The 22,503-nt window shown below is 42.6% G+C and overlaps 1 protein-coding gene across 26 annotated transcripts in view; it reads right to left on the bottom strand.

Moving 5' to 3' along the window:
* LRRC7 (leucine rich repeat containing 7) overlaps nt 1–22,503 on the bottom strand; it is a 164,654-nt gene that overhangs the window by 32,986 nt on the left and 109,165 nt on the right. For 25 of the 26 annotated variants that reach the window (XR_014933066.1, XR_014933067.1, XR_014933068.1 and 22 more), the window contains 6 exons: nt 8,029–8,092; nt 7,351–7,425; nt 6,140–6,284; nt 4,223–4,295; nt 1,284–1,413; nt 782–897 (listed from right to left, as the gene is read on the bottom strand). Coding sequence is in view for 20 of the 26 variants with exons in the window: in XM_032446216.2 (XP_032302107.1) it covers nt 782–897; nt 1,284–1,413; nt 4,223–4,295; nt 6,140–6,284; nt 7,351–7,425; nt 8,029–8,092 (603 nt within the window). In the remaining 6 variants the exon portion in view is untranslated. Of the gene's footprint in view, nt 1–781; nt 898–1,283; nt 1,414–4,222; nt 4,296–6,139; nt 6,285–7,350; nt 7,426–8,028; nt 8,093–22,503 lie in introns of those variants that run through there. The other variant, XM_085512444.1, reaches the window with a different exon arrangement.

The following is a 22,503-nucleotide window of genomic DNA, read 5'->3' as shown; positions in this document are numbered from 1 at the left end:
CTGACAGTAAATCAGACCCAGGTGCACAAAGTGCTTCCCCAGATATTTACTGGATACGAGCAATAATTGGCTGAAACAGAACAGTGTTCACACGCTGAATATTAACATAACCTTGGAGAAGATGAATCTAGAAGTTCCATGGAAAAGCCATTTGTGGCGGCAGTGGGAGCACAGGATGGAGACCAAGAAAGTCTCACAGTGAGCACTGCATTCACAAACAGTCACATGCAGGAGAACAGAGAACCTGGTGGGTTCTGCTGGGTTTTGACAGGATCTTGGCCCCACTGAAGGAAGCAGAACATTTTCCTTTGATTTTGGTGGAGATGGGGTGACGTTTCGTGCTCTTGCATGTAATGATCTCATACAGCAGCTTGTCACAATTTTATCTTTCTTATCACAACACTAAATTACAAGGCTGTATCCAGTTTTACAGCCAAATATCTCACTTTCATGTGGAAACAGCAGCATATAAAATATGCAAACAGCCTTTCATCTCTGATAGAGCACTGAGACTCAGATCCTTGCCCCATTCCAACTTTGCTTTGGATGCCAGTAGAATTAAAACCAAACCACGAAGATTAATTAAATCAAGATATTTTTCCCTATGATTTAAATATTTAAAGTACTCATAAATACAGTATTATATGCTTCATATACATCTATATATCTTACATCAGCAATATAACTAAAATATAATATAATACAAAATAACTAAAAAGAATCAGCTCTTTTTTAAGACATGTTCTTACGACGTGAGTTAGGAAGATGATTGGAACCGTACCTGTTATCACTCAGGTTTAACACTCTCAGCTTCTGCATCTGACCTATTTCATCTGGAAGAAATTCCAGCTTGTTGGAGCGCAGAGACATCACCGTCACGTTTTTACAACTCCCAATCTGTGAGAATGGAAAAAAAACAAAAGCAAAGGTATAACAATACTTGCTTTGGAAAAGGTTATTACCACTCATTTGACATCAGAAGGTGGTCAAGTTATCTTTTTCCCCCCTATAAATAACAAAGAACAGAAAATGCAGAATCCAAAGGCAGAAAATGTGGTCTTCTGTTAGAAACATCAAGGAAAAGCACCACGCCACCATCACTGCTGCTTTGAGCAATACTCTCCCCTCTGCATGAAAATCTAATTGCTAACTTGATTTTTACTACTTTACTGCTGTTGCAGTAAATTAATTACTTTGATGGATATTCTGACTTAACAGGGATGGAATCTCAGGCCTATCACAAAACATTTTGATGTAATTTGAAAACAGAATCAGCTTCTCACTTCTCTGGGCAGCTCAGGAAGGAAATTCTCATCCACAGCCAGCGTCCTCAGGTTGTGAAGGTAACCGATGGTAGAAGGTAACGACTCCAACTCATTACAGCTGCAGTCAAATTCTTCTAATAAAGATAAACTGAAATTGTAAATGCACTTGTTAGATGCTGCGTGAGGGTTAAGTAACAAAATTTGCCATCTAAAACCTTTGGATGTTTCAAATCATCACAGTTCTGCAGACACTGTGCCCTGAAGATGGAACATTTATTGCAGATTTCCCTAGAAGTCAATAACAGTAACAGATTAATGCTGTGCTGCTCATTCAAATCAGGGAATATAAGTTCTGTGACTCACTGAGAATGCCATCATTCCCCACTTCCACCACCCCTTTTTTTGCTCCATATGTACTATGAGTTTCCTCTCAAGTGCTCGTACCAAATACGTGCGTGAATGAGAGAAGTCCAACTTGAAAGCTTTTTCAATTAAGGATGCATATGTTTTACTGATGATAACACAACCAGAAAAGCTCAAAAATAGAAAAGCTAATTTTGAACAACTGTTTCTAATGGAAACTGGAGGCTCTCGTCCCCTGAGCTGTATTGGTGTGAGTTCCCATGACAGCAAAGAGTGACTTGACTTTATCTGTAAGATATTGTCTGGCACAGATGTTCTCAGATTCTGTTCTTCCCTCTGACATCATCAGTAGACAAACAAAGATGGACACAACAAAAGCAACAAAGTCCCCATGAAAGCGTGCTGCATCTGTAAGCACCATTGAGAAGCGTTTAGTTCAGAAAGTGATTTGTCATTCACCATGGCCTGTGGATGAACGCCATGCTGAGAAGAACTGCTATAATTCCAATCATGCCAATTTAGCTAAAATTTCATTAGCTTTAATGTATGAGCTTTAGTGCCTTCTTGGGCTTGAAATCTATAGGGAACGATCTGGATTTAGAAGAACAGACAAAAATCAGACACGTCATCCACTGCAATGGGGCAGCTGTCAGTGCATGCCCAGAGATTGCTGAGGAATATTTTTGTGCACTGAGGGTCATGGGCAGCAGGTTCGGCATGGCTGGGTCTGGGGATCTCAGAGGGCATTTCCAACTTCAGTGATCCTGTGACTCCACAGAACAGCCCTATGACACCATGCAGTGGCTCCTAAGTTACCACACCATTTCCTATGCATGGGCTGCAACCTTTGTACCCAGAAAGCAGAAGCAGGGGCATTCACCGCAGTCCTGTGGATACAGTCTCCTGGCCCTGGGTCCAATTTGTAAAGCCCTGTATGTAAATCCTCTGATACCATCTAACAATGTAAAGATAAATATATGCTGAATTTTTTCCTGAGCTGAGTCTGCCGAGCAAAGCATCCTGCAGGTCCAACTCCAAATGCCATTTACAGGCTTGTGCTCTGAACATACTTGCCAAAAACGAGGGTGGCAGTTCACTGCTAACAACATTGACTCAGGCAGTGCTGAAAGGCTCTGTGTCTCATCAGGAAATTGGTCCCTGGAGGGAGAATTCCCTCCTCCACATTGCTAATCTTTGTATGAGAATAATACACTCTGCAGTGGGTACCGTGCTCATCATTTAGGAGAAAGAGACCCAGTAGGAAACTATCCAAGTGGATGAGTCAGAGAAAGGAAGTTCATTTTGATGTGGGAGACACTGTCCTCATTAAGCAAGGGAAAGTACTACCTTTAAAAATAATAGGATAATATTGGGTGATTAACCTACTGCTCTGCAGTCACACCTTTCGGAGCAGCACTGTGCATCTCTTACAACATGATCACGGATCCTTGACAAATAATACAGAACAGATATTAAGAGAGGGAATTCCCTTTGCTCTGAACAATTCAATCCATAAGAAAATATTGTCATGGCAGCTTTGGAAAGATGGCTCCCCCAATTGCTAAAGGTAATGTTGGACACAGCATCAACCTTCCTGCACAGTGCCCAGCACAGCTTGGAGCTGTATAAGCTCTCAGTGTCAGAAGTGACTGCAGCACAGCCAGATTTCCATTTGGTCATTCACACAGCCAACTTTTAATGCCCACCATTAATACCACATCAGTACAATGCACTGCAGGCAGCACATCACAGGAAGCCAGACATGACGCTATCTGAACAACAAAATTATTATTGAGAATATTGCTACAGAGTAGGAACAGGAGTGGGACAGCACCAGCTATGGAGGTTAGAGATGATTTCTACTCTAAAGATTTCACCATGCCATTCTCTGCTAGGAAGGGAAACTATAAATCAAATGAAAGCACCGACTTCCAAGGAATGGCAGAATAATCACATTCTGAAGCACGGCTGTTGGCTCTTTGTATTGCTTTGGAAACAGGCCTGGACCTGCTTTGAGTTTTACAGTAAGTTGTGGATTTCCAGCAGGCAATACGCTGAGGCAGCAGAGGGAAGCTCTGCATTCAGCAGCACCACGTGGAATTTTGCACCAAAGACCATGCAGAATCTGATCAAATCTCAGCAAATCAGGACTTCTATGATATTTTCACATATTTTATGTATACACCTACTAAATTGTCACGGCTTTTTCGTTTATGCTCCTTCAATGTTTTAAGACACCTTAATACACATGTGGTATACAGCCATCTTTCCAACATCAGTCCTAGCTGTTGTTATGGAAACTGCCATTCCCCCAGTTCTTATCTTTCTACTTCTGTTGCTCTAATCATCTGAACTGCAAGTGATTCACACAGGAAACACCTCTCCACCCTTTGTCGTGAAAAATACTGTGCGTGTCACCTTCCTATTGCTGCTGCCAGTGTAAGTCCAGAGAAGCTGCTCCACATGCAGACACGCCGGGCTGTGTGTCAGGGGCACCTCTGGGGGTTGTTTTGTAATTCAGCGCATCTTCTCTGTCTTACTTTTGATTCCAGAGTAAAGCAAGTGGAAGGGAAAAGGTTTCTCTTGATACTCACTTTCCAATGGCATTGGGCAAAATCGTGAGCTGATTGTCATCAACTTTTAACGTGGTGAGCCTTTTCAGCAGCCCTGCAGAACAGGAGAGGAAGGAAAGAAAAATATTCCACATTCATCGTCGTCACTTTCTGTAACGTCCAGTATCCTCAATTAAACAATAACATCCAGCACTGCGTAACCTAGATCTAGATTTTAGAAATGATGCAGTGTACGAACACACTCTTGTCCCATTGAAAGTATGTTCCATTACAATGCAGCACAGGTTAAATGTTGAGCTGAAAAGCAACGAGTACAGCCCTAAGTGTATTCTGAAGTCCTGAAAAATGTGAAGAGGAATAAAAGGGAATCGTATCCTGTTGCCCTGATTAAAAGGTGCTTAGGTCCCAGAAGGACCCCAGCAAAGCTATCTATAGTAAATGCTACCCTTAGAGTGCTTCACAACATGTAGGAACAGATGACTGGAATCAGTCCTGAAGGCATTTGAGCATGAAGCTGATTCTATCTGTTAAGAGAACTGCTAGATACTGAAGTGTCAGCATTTACCCAGGGATGACACTTCTGCTTTACACTGTGCAATGGGAAATCAGTTCAATAGAAGAGACAGAAAGAATGGGAAAATCATTGCATCACAGTGGCTGGAACTGAGATTGGTGTTGTCAGAAAATAAGATTCCCACCTTCTGGAAGTTACTGACATTTCCAAGTGTGCTTTTATCCCAGAGGAGCTCTGGAAACACCAAAACAGCTTTTTCTTTTAAAACATACGTTTGTAATTGAGTATTATTTTAGTATATATTTTAGTAATATAATATTAGCAGTGGGTATAATATAAATTAACTACTTATATAAAGAAAAACGTGAAGTGGAATGCACCATGGTATGAAAGCTGAAGCAGATGAATAGTCCACCTCAAAGGGCTGTCAGAAGCATTACTCACTTCTACCAGAATATGTTTCTGTTGAAAAGCCAACATGTCCCAGCAAACATCCAGGCTATAGCAACACTGTCTTTTAAGAGGAAAAATTTCTACCAAACAGAATTGCAGCAAGCTGTCACCTGAAAATGCAGTATTGAAATGCTCTTTTTGCTTTGCTTCAGTTACACTTATTACGATTCAGTAATGGGAACTTGGAAACAAGCACTGAGTGCACAATTCTCAATGTAAGCATCCTTCTGTACCAGAGTTATGTAACCTGGAAAAATCAATCTGCATGTGTACATCAGAGAACTGCATCGAGAATAAACTGCAGGGCTGATGGTGAGATATCACATTAGAGCAAAACACGAGTAAAAGTCACTCAGTAAATATTCATGTAGTAGAGTTTCATTAGCCAGCAAAACAGTCTGGAGGCTTGACTCTGTTAATTAAAATAGGGGAGGGTCCACAGCTCCACGTTCCAAGACAATGTGCATCTTGGGGGCTCATCTGCTGGAAGCAACAGAAGAGAGGAGGGACCTGCGGTGTTCCTGAAGGAAACCTGAGGGATTGGATGTACAGAGCATGTACCCACAGACAGCTTCCAGAGATCGTGTTCTAAGTAATTCAGAAATTCTATACATGTAATATAGTCAAAACAGAAAATGAACAGGTTGAACTATTTCTTCATTTAACACCATCACTGGAACTGCACTATTGTAACTAATTTTCTTCAGGAGCTTAATACTGTTGATATAACCACTTTTACATTTCTGTTTTAATTTAGATCAGATCAATAGCATCTCTATGATGTAGTTTCTTGAAAAACACAGATCAGAACAATCTAGGCCCCCTAACCATGAATTCATATTTTTTTCTGATGTTCAAAGCAGTCTTTATGGACTGCCCCGATACCAGATATATCCAATTCCTTTGGGGTTTAATGGCAGTTCTTCCAGCTTTATCACAAAGCTGAGTGTAAAAACAGGAGCTTTGCTCACCTATGGAGTCTGGCAGTTGCTGCAACATATTTGATGACAACAGGAGGTCTTCAAGTCCTTCACATCCCGATATGTCCAAATCAACAGTTTCTATCCTGTTTTTTGACATATCCAGGTACACGAGCTGTTTTAACTTTCCTATAGACTTAATAGCACGTTACAGAGCGTTACTTCAACAGATAGACATGGCATGCCAATTTCCAAGTTTAAAGACAAACAACTGCAATACAGACTTCTACTGGCTATCTCAGAGTCCTTTTCTATTTGTGTCACTGAATCATCACTGGGATTTCTTCAGAAAGCCACAGAAGGGAAGGTTTAGGCAGTGCTGAAGATCAATTGCTCTGTGAGCCCAGGTGATAATCCTAAATCCTATTAAAATGCTGCCCACTGCCATTATCATGCCAGCCTATCATTCTGGAAACGACATGCAACAAAATAAATAATAAACTCCAAGCAGATTCTGGTGCTCTGGATTCATTAAATCTGGGGGGAATTTGAGTTCTCAATGTCACACTGCTTTATTACTTTCTTTGGTTGGATATGGATCCCAGGGACACAACTCCCAGCTCACCCCACCCACTGCAGCACTGCGGTGACACCTGGCATCAGCGCATCCCCGTGTCATATTCATTGCCTTCATTTTCTAAAGTTTAAAATCAGGTTTCAGATTCTCACAGTTCAGTCATGAGAGGTTACTCTCAACAGGTTACTTTGCGAACACATTCACTGCAGCTTCTAACATCCACGAACAACAGGACAGAACGTTCTCAGATTTCTTTGATAACCTGTTGGCATGTACAGTTTGTAGCCAGCAGAAGCAATCTGGCTCTCGGTCCATTAGCACAGGGCGGTCACTTCGTTCTAGACGTGACATTTCACCAAGAAAATCAGCAAAATTGATGCTGTTGTTTTCCTTACACTGAAATGTGCCTGAGAAGGCAGCAGGAAACAACTCCCCTCGCAATGCAAACCACACAAAGCTCAGATAATACACGTACACTCCAATGTAGTTACTATCATGTAGTAGCTCAACATTTAGAAGGCCTTTGTGTGCATGGCAATTTTGATCCTTTTATTACTTGGTAATGATATTAGAACTAACTGAAAATATGCACCTATTCAGGAAACACACATACACTCATTTACTGCATGGTGAACTGTTCATCATTAGTAGCATAGATTAGATGACATAAAATAAATGTTCATACCCCAGGTAGTATTTGCAGAGAATTATTGTCCATCCATAATTCCTTCAGGTTTTGTATCTGTTCGAGAACCTCAGGCTTAGGAAAAGAACAGATCACGTTATGGACACATCTATCAAATGTGCCAGTTCAGCATCTCAGCACCTTCAGAGAGTCATCAAAATATCTCCTGCAGTCTGAGTCCCTTGGAACATTGCAGTTCCCATAAGTTCTCTTCCTGCTGCCCGCCATGCGGAACATTGGGCAGGAAGGAACCCACCCCCCACAGCTCAGTGCCTCCATCCTACGTGCAGTCGCATCATGTGTTTCTATTACAAAAAATAATTAGTCAATAATTGGAAGGTAATTTATTTTGCCTAAGCTAACTCTATTGAATTTTCTTTTTCTTCTTTGATGATTAAAATCACTTTTAATTTCCAGGTTAAGTTAATTAGCGGTCATTTTGTGCTATTTGTTCCTGTAATGATTAATGATTCTTTTCTTCCAGTCTTCACTGAGGTTAACGCGGATAATCATTATTCCTCCTCTCAACTTTCATTTTCTTCTCAATTCCTCTTATTAGACAGATACTTTCCCAAAGGCAGCAGACAGTGGTCACAACACCTTAATGCCTTTCAAGCACAAGTCCAGCCCCCCGAACACAAAATGACACAGGTGTTTGCTGAAAGGGGCATTTCTTACCAGTTCAGAGAATTCATTATTGCCCAGATCAAGTCTCTCCAGCTGAGTCAGCTTGTGCATCGACCTGCAACAGATCAGGAAACATCTAAGATGGAATTTTTCCTTGGAAACAGTCAGTCAGCTTTTTGCTTAGACAAGAATAAAGCCCAAGTGATGCTGCTGGTGTAAAAAGAGTTAGATCAGATGGACATCACTGCAAATGACAACAACACACTTCTGCTTTTGGACACCAGCTAAAGTTCTGGAACTGGAAAACCAGCAACAAATACAAGAACATAAAAGTAAACATCAAATCTTGGTGCACTTTTGCATGGTTACTCAAGGAAAACGACTCACCTGTGAGCAACTGAAAACTATCAATTGTGGTGACTAAATTAATTTGCAAACTTTTGATTGTTTTCTTTATGAACTTCTAAAAAGCATTCTAGCTTTTTGCAGCATGAATACAAAGGGTGGCTGTAAACCACCCTAATGCTGCAAGAGCGTTGACCTCCTGCTGCAAATGGATGAAAAGCAGCATAGAGGTTTCTAACTCAGGGATCAGTTTGAGATCCCAGTTTGAGACCACAGCTGGGCCAGAGAAGAGTGATGCAACATCAGCCCCAGCAGCTCACCCTCCTGCCCTGCATTATCTGAGAGAGAGAGGAATAGGAAGGCAGCATTTGAAAGCAAACGGAAAGTTCATTTCAAATGTACATTATGGGTTAAAGGGCTTTAAAGTTAGAAGTGACTGGGTGAGATTCTTGAGTTAAGGAAGTGAATGGGGATAAATCCCCCCTGTTTATCTCCAAATTTACGCTGTGATAAAAAATGGTTCTCTCAATCACATGTGAGAATCACACGTGGCATCCAGGCACACCAACTGGGAAAAGCACTTAGAACCTACAAATATGAATACAGATAAGCCTTTAAGAACACACAGGTGTTTAAAAAACTGTGCTCAGAACACACCACAGGCATCAAACCAAAGAAGAAATCCCAAAACAGCAAAGATAATTTCAAGATGGAAAGAAAACTGCTGAGCAACTCTGTAACATGAGCTGAAGGATGGAAGGTCCGGGATGGATGGAGTACTGTGATTGCTCACACTGGAAGGATGTTCTGCTCGTGTGTGACACACAGCATTGCTCACATCCCTACCAGATGCATATCACTGCCACTTCACTCACTCTACAGTGTCAGAATCCACGATTGTACAAAGCCAATTCAAAATTACCACAACACTAAAGATTAAACAGCATCTTCATGTGCATATATCGATCTCTATGGTTTATGATGAGTGACTTGATGTTTGTAAATGATTTTGAGTAGCACAGTCAATACTTTATAAAAGAGATTATTAAATTTAAACCAAATAGCTTCATAAATATTTCCTAAAGATCATAATCATTTTAAGAAACTGAAATAATGATGCTTATGTTCCTCCAGTGCTGCACTAAACAAGGCGTGTGGGACAGGCCACGTGCTGTGCAGGTGGTGCAACATGCCACAATGTGCTGGCGCTGCCACCAGCCTTCCCTCCTGCCGGGGTGTCCCTCACCCAGCCTTGGCTCTGCTGGCACCTCCTGGCATTCCTGGAGGACAGACTGGGCCAGGATCACAGAATCACAGAACCATTCAGGTTAGAAAAGAGCTCTAAGATCCCTGAGCCTTAGGGCTCATCCCCACTGTGCCTACTGAGCACGTCCCTAAAACGGATCCCTTCCAAAAGGCAAAAAGAGATCTCCTGTTATGGGTAAAGTGCAAATGCAATAAATTAAATACTGCCTTTGTTTCCATTAACATAACTGGGATGGCACCTTCCTGCTGCTGCAGAACTTCTTGCTCAGTCCTGGTAGACCAATATGCTCCGAACACAGCACTACGTTACAATGGAGGTAAATTAAAAAAAACAGAAAAAATAAAAGGATACAAACAATTAAAGAATTCAGTGTGAAGCAGAAGTACTCTGCTACATAGAGGCCTTCTGCAGTACTCAGAGTTGATCCTAATCCAAAAATTATCACAGTTGCTACTGATGGCATCTCTGCCATTGACCCTTTTATCTCTGTGTTCTGTATCAGAAGTAGAGCCAGTCATTAGAGATGCTACAAGTAAGCAAGGGAGACTTGCTTTGACATTTCGATTACAGGAAAATGATGTGATGGGGTTGGGTAGAGAACACTGAGGCACATTTATTATGAGAAAACTTCATGTTTTGTTTTCTAAGATTTAAAAAAACACACAAATGTTTGACAAAAATGCAAATTTCATCCTTCAACAGAAGGCATTTTCTTCTAAACATGTTATTGAGATGAAAAACCTTGTAGATAAACACACACTTGGCTCTCAAGTTTCTGAAATCATGTATTTTATTACTTCCTTCAAGTAAACAGCCTCCACAACTGACCTCCTGCATTCCTCTGTCTTTCAGCTCAGCTTCAAGGAATGAATGTTAGGGTCACAACAGAAGATCAAGCACTGGATGTGCTTCTGTACTGAGAAATTAATGACCTGCAGAGAAGAGTTGTTAAAACACATCTGGGCCTCCTGGGTGGAAAAGTAATGACTGTTTTTGGAAGACAAGGTGCAAAACACGATGATGGAGTTCAAGCCTAATGTACACAGCGGTTAAATCTGAAACAAAACTTATCAATATAACTATGATTAGTCAAGACTGAGTGCACATGATTAAACAAAGTGGCTTTTTATACACTGTATGCTGACCCCCCTTCCTTTTAAGTCAGTAATATAACTCTTGATTGATGCTCTCCAATTCCCAGCCTGCTTCTTACTGTATTTTAGTTCCTACAGTATTCATTACTTTGAAATATTATTGCTATAAAACCAAAAGAAATGATGCAAATATTTCATCTTTCAGTGGTATCTCTTCAATATGCAAGAGCGCCTGGAAGACTGGGAGCCATTCACAGAGCAGTAAGTGCTCCACTGGCACAACAGATGATGATAGTGAAGCAGGATAATGAAGTCACCTGCAAACATGAAGATTTTCCACTCGTTTCCCCGAAGGGTTCTGTTTGATATTCTGTTCTCCATTAAAATTTCAGCTAACGATGTCTTTAACCCCTCTGGTCCTTTAACTGCTGCAGTTCTCTTTGGAAATATCATGCAAGAGCTGCCTGTAATTTTACAAATCCAGACAAAAGCTCCTTTTTTAAACAAAGCCATAACATTCTCAGACAGATCAGTTACACCCAGTATCTCATCAAATAACTTCTAAGCCACTGAAAATGTTTAGATATGGTTTCACTTGTTGCACTGGAAACTTTCACCATTGTGCCTTAACTGACTATTAGTCCAGTTCACATTTCTGATGCTTCGATACAGGATGTAAATACTGAATACAAGTTATCTCAATGGGGAAAGCCATAACACTGGTAATTGCAAACACTTGGCGACAACAGACTGCCTCACTACCAATAAGATTCTCATGTACGTTATGGGGATCCTTTCCATGAATGCACACTTCCCACTGCAGTACAACTGCAGAACAAATGACTGCAATTATTCAACCACCTCTGGCCAGTTGCTGCTTTGGGAGTTCACCTCAGCACGCGAGTATTGCAGCTTTATCACTGCTTGCACCCACAGATGTTAAAGGTTTTCCCATCAGAGCACTGTCTGAACATACACAAGTATTTCACTTTCACTGCTGTGTTTCATATTTGCATTCTACCTCTGAATGTAACTTTTACTTTAAAAGCTCTGTTTTACAGCACTGTAAATTCATTCTAGTAAATAAATTTTAACTACATCTTTAAAACATGATGGCACAGCATCTCACGGCAGACAAACAAATAGTTTCAGAAACAGCAGCACTTGTATAGAGGCAGATGAATTTCATCTATCTGCTACAGGGCTCTGCAGGAAGACAAAGCACACTGCAAAGGTACCCATGGGAACGAACACCCCATCCCATTTCCTATTACTCTGTGATATTTTTGTCTCCTTCATGCTACTACTTATATTTTTCTTCCCCAAAGATCCATTATACTTTCTTACGAGTGACCATTTTGTGAAGGAGGAATGGGGAAGGTGCAATTATGAGTAATGCTCAGTTAAATATTCATTGCTTCAATGACGTAATGTAATTTAATTAATGTGATAATAAAACTTGAAGCCAAATTTTTCACATAAATCTCAACCCAGATCACATTTGGATCCATTCCTCCATCCATAGGCAACTGCAGGAGTTATATGGAGGAGACTGCAGAGCTCACCGAGGGGTGCATTGTTTGCAGCGTAATAAGCTCATGAGAAACTACAAGTGTGCAAAAACCAACGTAAAGAGGAAGATTAGTGAATATCTGCTGAAAAACCAACACTCCTCACACCAGTTTGAATCACAGTACTGGTGTCAGAACACAAGCAGCTGAGAGCCTTCGAGTTTTGCATCACTATTCCTGATTTCTCAGGTTACATAAATAAGACATCTCACGGTGCAGAGAATTTCCCAGTGCTAAAGGGAAGAGGTGCCAAAAGCGACCTTCTGCACAGCTCAGAGCAGAGCTTGGGCTGGGCTCTGCTTGGCCGGTGGCCCTCAGGGCACTGCTGATGCACTGCAGGGCAACTGGTCAGGCTGTCCTTGCAGAAACATCTGCAGGTACAGCTACTGCATCTTGATGCAGCAACAAATACAAATGTCTCTAAACTCCCCTTGCAGTTTTAACTGTACACAGGGGTTTTTATTCTGCAGATGATTTTTAGTCAAGGAGAATTAAAAGAATACCAACTTATGGTGCTCTGAGCATACTGAGCAATTTCCTTGCGTACCACAGCACAGCCATACCCCGGAAAGCTGAACAGGCTAATTAGATCTCATTAATAACAGTCAGAGGGAACTCTTTGTGTCTTCGGCTCCACAGTGCACCGGGAGGAGCTCGAGGTTCCAGCATAATTAAGAATAAAATGAATGCAAGGTGAACCAGAGTGAGTCTTCATGGTTGTAAATGCTTTCCCCACCCACCACTTTGCTCTGTGAAGACTCTATCCAGAATTTAACCCTGCTAGTCAGGTATCAAATAGAAATCAAACCTGGATCTGCTAAATGGAAGTTGTCCATAGAATCACAGAATGGCCTGGATTGTAAAGGACCACAATGATCACCTCAGCTACGTGCTGAACTCTGCTCAGGATTACCCCAGGTGGCAGAAGTGTCAGCGCTCTTTCAGAGAGCTACAAGAAGTTCTGTCTGTATCGCCTCCCCACAGGAGAAATGGCACAAAACAGCCACCATTACCTCTAGCCAACAGGAATTGGGGCCATTTTTCAGTCAAGTTTGGCCCACGACACATGGCCACAAACTGCTCCTACAACAGGAAAGCCACACAAAGCATTTTTGTGCACCTTCCCTCAGCAGCAAGTTCATCTACTTTAAAACAGCCTAATAGAGAGATGTGTGGTAGTAGTGCCTTAATAAAATATTGGCAGTGCTTTAATAACGCATTGCCAAAGCAAGAAGTCTTCTGGAATGTGATTCATTAAACTCAGCCAGAGTTACTATTTAAAGAAAACAGGTCATCACGAAAGATGAAAACATTTGTAATCTCAGAGTGCAAGAATCAGTTTACATCTTTATCATAAACTAGGAAAAAAGTGGAACAGCCTTTCAGAAATAGCAGTCTAAAGCAAAGCTTTTAAGCCTATATTTAGCTGTTCCTGGACACGTTCTCAGCTGATATAAATTCAGTTCCGTTGACTTCCACACACTTCACACAACCTGCGGTTCTGCAAATCAACTTCCAGAAGCAGCAGCTTGGAGGTGGAAAGGATTCCAGCGTTATAAATGTTGCTGGAATGAATGGGACTAATGTTGTTAAGTCGCAGGAATGATTTGTATGATTCCATTTTCAGGATTAATGAAAATAACAATTATCAGTTTTATGAATAACATTTAATGGCTGAAAAATCAGAATGGATTCTGCCACCTTTTAGATATCTGAATATCTTTCTGAGCCTTTTATTGGCTCACCGCTGCTGAGCTGAAACCAAAGAGACAAACAAGACCAGATCTGCAGCCCTCCAACATCAAAAGGACAAATGTTCGTACTTATTGTAAAGGCAAAGCAGAGCAATATTGAAATAGAGGACAAGAATAAAATAAATTTATCTGACAGTGCTTCAAATAATGTTTTAAATTGCCAAAGATGCTCCTTCGTGATACATGCCATTCTCTGTACTAAAATGATATTTACAGAGAATTGCCAGTATTCAATTCATACAACGTTTAAACTACATTTTTAATGTTGTTTTTCTAATTTATTTTTTCAATTAAAAATGAAGTTTTAGTGATAAAAGCCCCTTCTATTGGTAGATACTTTTAATATACAAACCTAACTTCTGTGAAATACCTGTGGTTATTTTCAGTGTGTTCTCTCAAAGCAGAATCTCATCTACATGACTTTATATTGCTTCACAAACAAGTTACTGCGCGTTACTTCTATATCTGTTAAGACGCTGCTTAGAAACCCTGATCCTCTGTGTTTCCTTTTACAGTTTCACTGCATTTCAGGTACAATCAACACAAATACGGGTTAAAATTATTTCCATAGATGTGTATTCATAGTCATGACAACAGGAACAGGACAGTGCTGACTGCAAAGCTGCAGACACCTTATAGGTGCTCTATTGGATGGTTGGTTTCACAATTTCAGTTGTGACTCAGACTGAAACACGTAACAGATGAGATTCCTCTGGTTTCCAACTGAAATACCTTACATGGAAAATTGTAGATAATAGTGACCTTCTGAGCTTTCAAGTTAGTGGAAGAAAACACAACAGCTGCCTTCGTCACAGAAGAACGTCAAGTATTGAGAGTTAAATATTGTGCAAAAAAGGTCCATTTTTCATAGAATTTTTGAGAAGTGCTTTTGCAGATCTCCAATGCACAGAATTATTGTTTGATCCAAAGAGGGGCAGCTGAAACACGAAGATTCTAATTATAACTTCAGCCATTCAGCAAAGAAAAACAAAACAAGATGATAGACTTTGTAGCCTACAGTAAATAAGCACTGCAGAGCAGCCCAGGAGTGGGGGCCACATCCCTGGGGGTGTTCAGAGCTGTGGGGATGTGGCACTGAGGGATGGGGGCAGAGGGGAGCTGAGAGAGCTTCTCCAGCTGCAACGATTCCTGTGATAGAATCATAGGAATAACCCATCCTTTTTGTTCCTCTGCCAACCATGCACACCTCTGCCCCCATCCATGCAGGAGTTCTCTTCCAAGCTGCCCACCTGGCTGTGTGTGCAGAGACCATCACCAAATTATCCCGCATCAACTTCTGTCCTCTCAGTGTAAGTAAGAGGACATTTTTAGAGCCTTCTTGTATGGGAATGCATGCATACATCCTGCATGCATTCCCCTTCCTGTTTTTCCATTATACCTTTAGCTCTTCCTAATCCTTGCTTCATTGTGAACTTTTTCTAATGAGGTCTCATTCTTTATACAACATCACAAACACTTCTTCATCTCTAGTGGAAATACTTTGACAAAGAACATCCAGCCTTGTCAGGGCTCTGTTAGATGGATGACTCAGACATTTCACATCCTAACAAGAGACTCGTGGCTTTTTTCCTCCAATACAACCACTGACCAAAGAACCCCCCACTTACACCATAATTCCTTATCAGTCCCTCAGTACATGACCTTGCACACTGCTTTATTTAATTTAATTAAGTTTTGATTTCTCGTACTCAGAATACCACAGTTTTTCCAGTTCTCCCAAACTTCCTGAGAAGTTCCATGTTCTCCAAACATCAGCTGCTGAGGGTCCCCTCTTGGTAACATCTGCATGGTACATTATTTGCTAAAAGCAAGGTATTACAGAAAGGACATAAACAAACCCCAGTCGAAGAGCTCTAACACCTACTGTCAAGAAATCAAAGAAGAGATGAGAAGCCACAGCTTTGTGTGGGAACAGTGAGTCACACAGATGAGTACCAGAAACACAAGTATTTTCTCATCGCTTACCAGCTCCTGCTGTTTCTCAGACACCGGTGACTCACCATTTACAAATGCAGTTTCTACAATTTTTCAATTTCACCCATTTCTACTGAAAGAAATCCCACAAAACTCTGAGGAGGTGTTTTCCTCATCTCAAATGGCTCTAAAAGCAAGAACCATACCAACTACTTCTAATTATGCAAAGGCGTTTAAAAAAATACAGGCAGATTGCCTGGTTGCTTTGTGTAAGCAACAGCACATATACAGCCTTCAGCTCTTTTCTGCAGATAGGAAGCACCTTTGGCTCCCCCCAGGAACCCAAAAGGATATAAACATCCCAAAGCATTGAGTCTGGAGTAACACGGCTCCCATACAATCATAAACGTTGGAAAAGATCCTAAATCCAGCCACCAAACCATCACCACCACGCCTGTTAAACAAGTCCCTAAGTGCCGCATCTACACTATGTGGCACTTGAGTCATCACTGTCCTCCCATTGGGATGGCAGTGTGAACTGGTGCCTTGGCCAGCACACTTGGACAAAGGAGGAGTCAACCAAGAGAGGTAACATCTACATTGGTCAGGAGAACTTCATTACTTGCTGCATCTCTGCCACTGGATTGTCTGAGGCCAACTACTAGGATGTATTTGAGTAACATTAGACATTGAACATAAACCAAAAAGGGAGAAAGAAAGAGATAGAGAGGTATATATAAGCCCCTACGAAGTGCAGTGAATGTTTATGACTGCCCTTCAATAGACTACTGGATAACTTAAAAGTTTTTGTTGCTATAGAAATGTGTTCAGAAAGTTCCTCTCCAGCTCAGTAAATCCACGTAGTAACTTTGGCTGAAAAACTGAGGAAGCTTAACTTCAATCGGCGCAATAACTGCATTGCCCTGACACAACCAAGCAGAGCAATGAACACTGGAGAGAGGAACCACCTCTGAGCTTGGTTATGTGCCACTGCTCCTAAAACATCTGCCTAAAAACAAGCAAACAACAAAAAAAGTATTTAGGATCAGGTCAACTTGTGGATGGTCCAGCACAGAGAGCAAAGCGCAGTTAGCACAGTTCAAGCAGCAATCAACATCTTGGGAAAAAAAGTCAATGTGGACATAAAAATATTGTCTATGTCATTGTAAAGTCTGTCTAACATTTCTATCTCATACTTACAGGAAAAAAAGAACTGAAAAGTAATGGTAAAATAAGCAGGTACCCATTGGTAGCACTTGGTTACAATCAATATTCTGGATTCACATTCATTTTGAACACAGAAGTCTGTGATTTTCAGTCTTTCAGGTAGAATATCGGTCTGTGTTTGGGCGGTCTCCTCCTTAATGGAACAGTTATTGAAACTAAACAGCCAGAAAATAGGCACCAGGCCTCAAACTGCCATCAGCAATGAAGCGGTCCAGCCCTGAGCAGTGCAGATCAGCTCCTGCTGCATGACTTAGGGCTGACTCACCCAACACAGAGGTTGTTTCCTACAGTGTAGGCAGCACCGCCATGACTTCACCTCTCTGAATTTTCATTCAAATCATTTTCTATAACTTCCCAGAAGCAGCTAATTGGTAGGAAGAGGTGTACTTCGTGTAATGATGATTAACATAAACAGAAGCACTCAGCATTTATCCAACACTGGGAAAACGTGGCAGGACTTCATGTTATTTACACAATAACCAAAGGAAACAGTACACTGGGCACTGGAGGGGCTGGGTTAACCCCACAGCCCACTGAAGGGCTCTGCTGGAGTATCTGCACTCAGAGCCCTTCATACAAGGCAGCCCCATCATGCAGCACAGGGGTCACAGTTCCAACACAACATTTATTTGGTAAATGGTTTCCAAACACCAACACAGACACCGCTGGCCTGATAATTAACCGCTAGGCACAAAAGGCCTCATTGTGCATTCATACAGGAAAACAGCACTTCAATTTGTACAGGTGAGACAAAGCCACGCAGGCTGGAGCTGCAATTAAGAGAGAGAAATTGAGAAACAGGTTACAGTGGCATGAAAGCTGCTTGTCTGCACCAAGATGGGAGTGCTGAGACAGCTCTGCAAGCATCCATTCATTGCACAGTCACGGCATCAGGAGTGAACCCTGCACATTAATCAGGAGGCTTGTTAACTCCTGCTTCACCACTGTGATTTTCAAAGCAGCAAACTATACCTTGCAATCTGTTACCCTCCCAGCAGCAGCTGCCTTCGTGCTCCTACACATCAGGTTGGGGAGAGCAGCTCCTCCACCCCAGTGCCACCACAGACAGTCTGCAGGGCCAGGGCTGGGGCTGTGCCCTGTCACCAGCCACTCATGGGCACATATCCACGTGTGCACACACTTACGTGAGTACACATGTAACAATGAGTGCTCTAATATATAACAGAGTTGTGAAAGTAATTTCAGTGTATTATTTCTTGCAAATTTAAGAGAAATTAAGAAGGGTCTTCTCTGTTCCACTAAACGCAACAGAAAGTGCCAATGTACTCACAGGTGTTTACAGCACTGAACCAGAGCTGCTGGCACATCCATTGACAGCTGCTGAAAATCCCCAGACAGACTGCACAGAACAAACAACCTACATGGGTAATGCTGAACGGCTGACAAACAAGCACAATATGCCCTGCTGAGGAGCAGGAAGGAAAGGTGGAGGTGCTCACTGTGTGCACCCACCTTACTCATAGTTGGTGTCCACTTTCCCCACCGGCAGCATCTCTAGGCTGAGGGGTGACAGCCTCACAGTGCAGAAAAGAAGGTTCAGCTTGAACACCAGGAGAAATTTATTTTCCCAAAGAGAGCAGCCAGGTGCTGGCATAGCAGCATGGCATAGCATAGGCAGCCCAGGTTTGGCTGGGGGCAGATTAACTGTCCCTGGGGGTGTCCCAGAGCTGTGGGGACGTGACCCTGAGGTTGGTGGGCAGTGGAAGCTCAGAGGGCTCTTCCAACCACAATGGTTTCCTTGTTCTATGATCCACCTCCCTCAATTTGTGCTCAGGAAATTTATCGGTGGGGCAGATTTGCCACATGCCGTCTCACTGTGCACACGCAGCCAAATAAGGAAAACAGAACAGTACGGTTAGCTATAAAAGGCCAGAAAACATCTTCAGAAATGTCTGAAAAAAGGCATAAAAAGTAATAACACATCTTTATTCAAGCACCTCGGGAGCAGGAAACCTGCCAGAAGTCTATGGGAAGGATATAAAAGGAACGCTCCAAAAGAAAGGTCACAGCAGAAAACCTGAATTAATCTGTATCCGGAGTTTGGGCCGGCTCCCATGCTGCAGTGCTCACCCACAGAGTCAGCCACAGGGTTTGTCTTAAGCAGAAATCAGAATAAAGCAAATAGAAAGGAAGAGCAGAATCACTGAGAAGTGATGGAACTCAGGTTATGATGGAACTCAGGTTATGATGGAACTCAGGTTATGGGCTCAGATAGCGTGTGTGTGTCACACGTGGCGCCTCAGTGCTGGGTGATGGGCAGCCCATCAGAAACGTCACAACAACCCCTGCATCACTCCAGGATACGCTGAGGAAGCCACATGCCAGTGACTGCCATCTGCACCAGGCAACTTAACAGAAGCTCTTCTAACATAAAGGGATACTTGAAGAAATATGACACACTGGGGGAATTCAGCACCATTTTTGGCATGACTCAGAAACTCTCGGAGTCTATCAAAAGAGCACGAGAGATCTGCACAGTGAGGTCTACCAAAAGCACGTGTGGAGGTCCATCACCGGGAGTCCTTAACACAAGCACCTATGTGAACAGAGAGGGTCTTCACGTGCATAAAATGGAAGAAACAGGAATTTTATCTGAGCAGGGAGAGGAGCTGCCAGCTGCACCCAGCTCTGGGCGCCTGCTGCTGACTTTGTAAATGACTTTAAAAAGGATGTTGACCTCCAGGAGGTTTTTGGAAACCAGAACATTTGGGCCTTTCTAGGAGGTGTCATCACTGCCACAAACAGGGCTGAGGGCAGGGAAAGCCCCTGGGGCACCTGCGGGACCCAGATCACCACCAGCAGCACAAGGGGCTCTTCTCCCTTGGCAGCCTCCTGCCTTCCCATGTCTTCCAACCCAGGCTGGACCACAGTGCTATCCTGTAGGAAAGAAGCTGGGAATTGCAGCCCTCCACTCAGAAATGGCTCAAACACAGAATAATTAAACACTGAAGCACAAGTTGCCTCATTCAGAACCCACTGAAGCTATCAGGAATTTCTGCACTGAACTTAATTGCTTCAGTTTGGGTGCAAAATGCCTGAAAACATCAGTGGCAATTGGAAAGCCTCACCTTCAGCTTCACATACATATTCAGCAGGGTAACATTTACAGAGCAGAATGCTACAGAGCTACTGGGAGCTGCGCTCTGTTAAGCATCGCCCTGAGCCATTACACAGTGATATTACATGTCATTACAGCAAGAAAAGACCACCTTTACCAAACAGAATGATACAGATTATCCTGGTTGGGTCTTTGAGCCATGGATTGCACCTGCAGAGGTGGTTACATTGCTCAAGCCTCAGAAACTCACAAATGCTCCAGAAATTTTAACAGGAATTGAAGAAGAAAAAAAAAAAAAAGATTGTTTCCTGTTTTTTGTTGCAAAAATTACTGCTTTGAAAAGGCATTAGAAAACATTTGCAATATTGGCCAGAGATTTCCAGATATTTCTTAATGCCCTGAAGCTCTTGGAAACAGTCAGCTTTAACAACCACGTAAGAGAGAAAAGAAATAATTGTTTTTAGAAAGCAGTTTTGTGCAGAGCTGTAGAGTCAACATACAAATACTTTCAGCATTTAAGAAGTAGCAGGAAAACCTTCTGAAGAGAAAGTACTGCTGATGGAGAACAGGAACTCCCCACACTGTACACCAGGAACACAACACTGCACTGACTTCCTATTGGAAAGCATCAGGGAATACACTGATATCGTTGGACTTGTCCTGCATGGAGAAAAATTAGGCTGACAAACTCAACAGCCAACAGAGAGCTCTTGTTTCTTAATGCAAGGTGTATTAAGGTGGTAATGCACTGGAACAAGTTGCCCAAGGAGGCTGTGGATGCCCCATCCCTGCAGGCATTCAAGGCCAGGCTGGATGTGGCTCTGGGCAGCCTGGGCTGCTGGTTGGTGGCCCTGCACACAGCAGGGGGTTGGGACTGGATGAGCACTGTGGGCCTTTGCAGCCCAGGCCATGCTGTGATTAAAGAATGCCACTCTGGAGATCCCTGCTCTGGTTATGGAGCTTCCTTTCAATCAGCAGTTATTAGCATTTACTCATCCGATGATTTTGTAACTAAATTTGAACGTTTGGCACTTGGTTACCATGGATACATTTTAAAACAACCTTGACTTGTTGACTGAGTGGCCAAAAATAGAGCTACGGTAAACACAAAACACATTTAATTGCTGTTTATGCCAAGATGCTAAATGCTTCCCTTAGAAAGCCTTCATGCACATACAGCTGACAGCACAGCACAGAGGACAGACTGCCATCTGCTTTTTGGTAACTTTTCATTCCACTTGATTTAAGTTGCATTTAACATGGTAATAGCACTGAGCAGATGCCACATCCAATGGTAGGATGATATACTTCCACGTTAGTTAAGTGCAGAGGTACAACATTAAAACCAGGCATTCACCTTCTTTTTCATTGTTACTCCCATAGCAGAACCACCAAACAACTACCAATATCAGTAGGTTCCCCTTGCTCACAGTGCATCAAGCAATTTGCAGGATAAGAAGGAAAGCTCTGCAGTACACATAGACCTGCCCCATCTGCCCCAGCTCCAGGTTGTACAGCCCCTCTGGTTTATAGGGCTGCAGGTATTTCCTGACTGAGCTGGTTCTGCTGCAGGCACAGACATGTCACAGCTGGACACAGCCCAGCACTGCACTCAGAATGATTCGCTCTCCCCTCTTTCTGTATGTCACAACACAGCTGTGCCTCCCACCACCATTCTGAAGGACAGTGTGTGCACAAGCAGGAGCCCTTCTTCCCAGTCAGCCTCAGCAGAGCACAGCAGCTTCTGCCGCAGCAGAGCAGAGACTGACTGCCCACAAGGAAGGTCTCCCTTGGTTACAGCACTCAGAGCTTCCATCCCATCGGAGCCATCAGTGGGAACTCACTGAGCTCAGCCACGGCCAGCTCAGTGCTGCTGCACCCAGCAGGGCTGCCAGACACTGCCAGGGGTGGCACCTGGACAAGGTGTGCTGCCCAAGTACAGGAGAGCCTTCTCATTTGTAAGGCTGCACGACTCCTGCCCCACTGCCATCAGCCCCAGTGCGCACACAGCCAGCAGACAGTAATGACCCCAGAGCCACAGCCCTTAGGTGCAAACCAAATTCAGAGCAGAGGAAATGGGATGTTTGCACACACAAAAAGTGTTTTCCACTGGTATCAGAAATACTTCCTTTAGCATAAAACATGACTTTTCTCTTTAAAGGGTCATGCTGGGCCTCTAGGGAAACACCCAAATGGAGCAGTGAAAACATTATTTCCCACATAGGGAAACTCCTGCATATCAGCTTTTAGTGCA

The sequence above is a fragment of the Coturnix japonica genome, chromosome 11 (assembly GCF_054131305.1).
Source record: "Coturnix japonica strain WE chromosome 11, WE-NBRP24, whole genome shotgun sequence".
In the NCBI taxonomy this organism is placed as follows: Eukaryota; Metazoa; Chordata; class Aves; order Galliformes; family Phasianidae; genus Coturnix; species Coturnix japonica.
The sequence above is the reverse complement of the archived record's forward strand: the minus strand, read 5'-3'. Positions and strand labels throughout refer to the sequence as shown.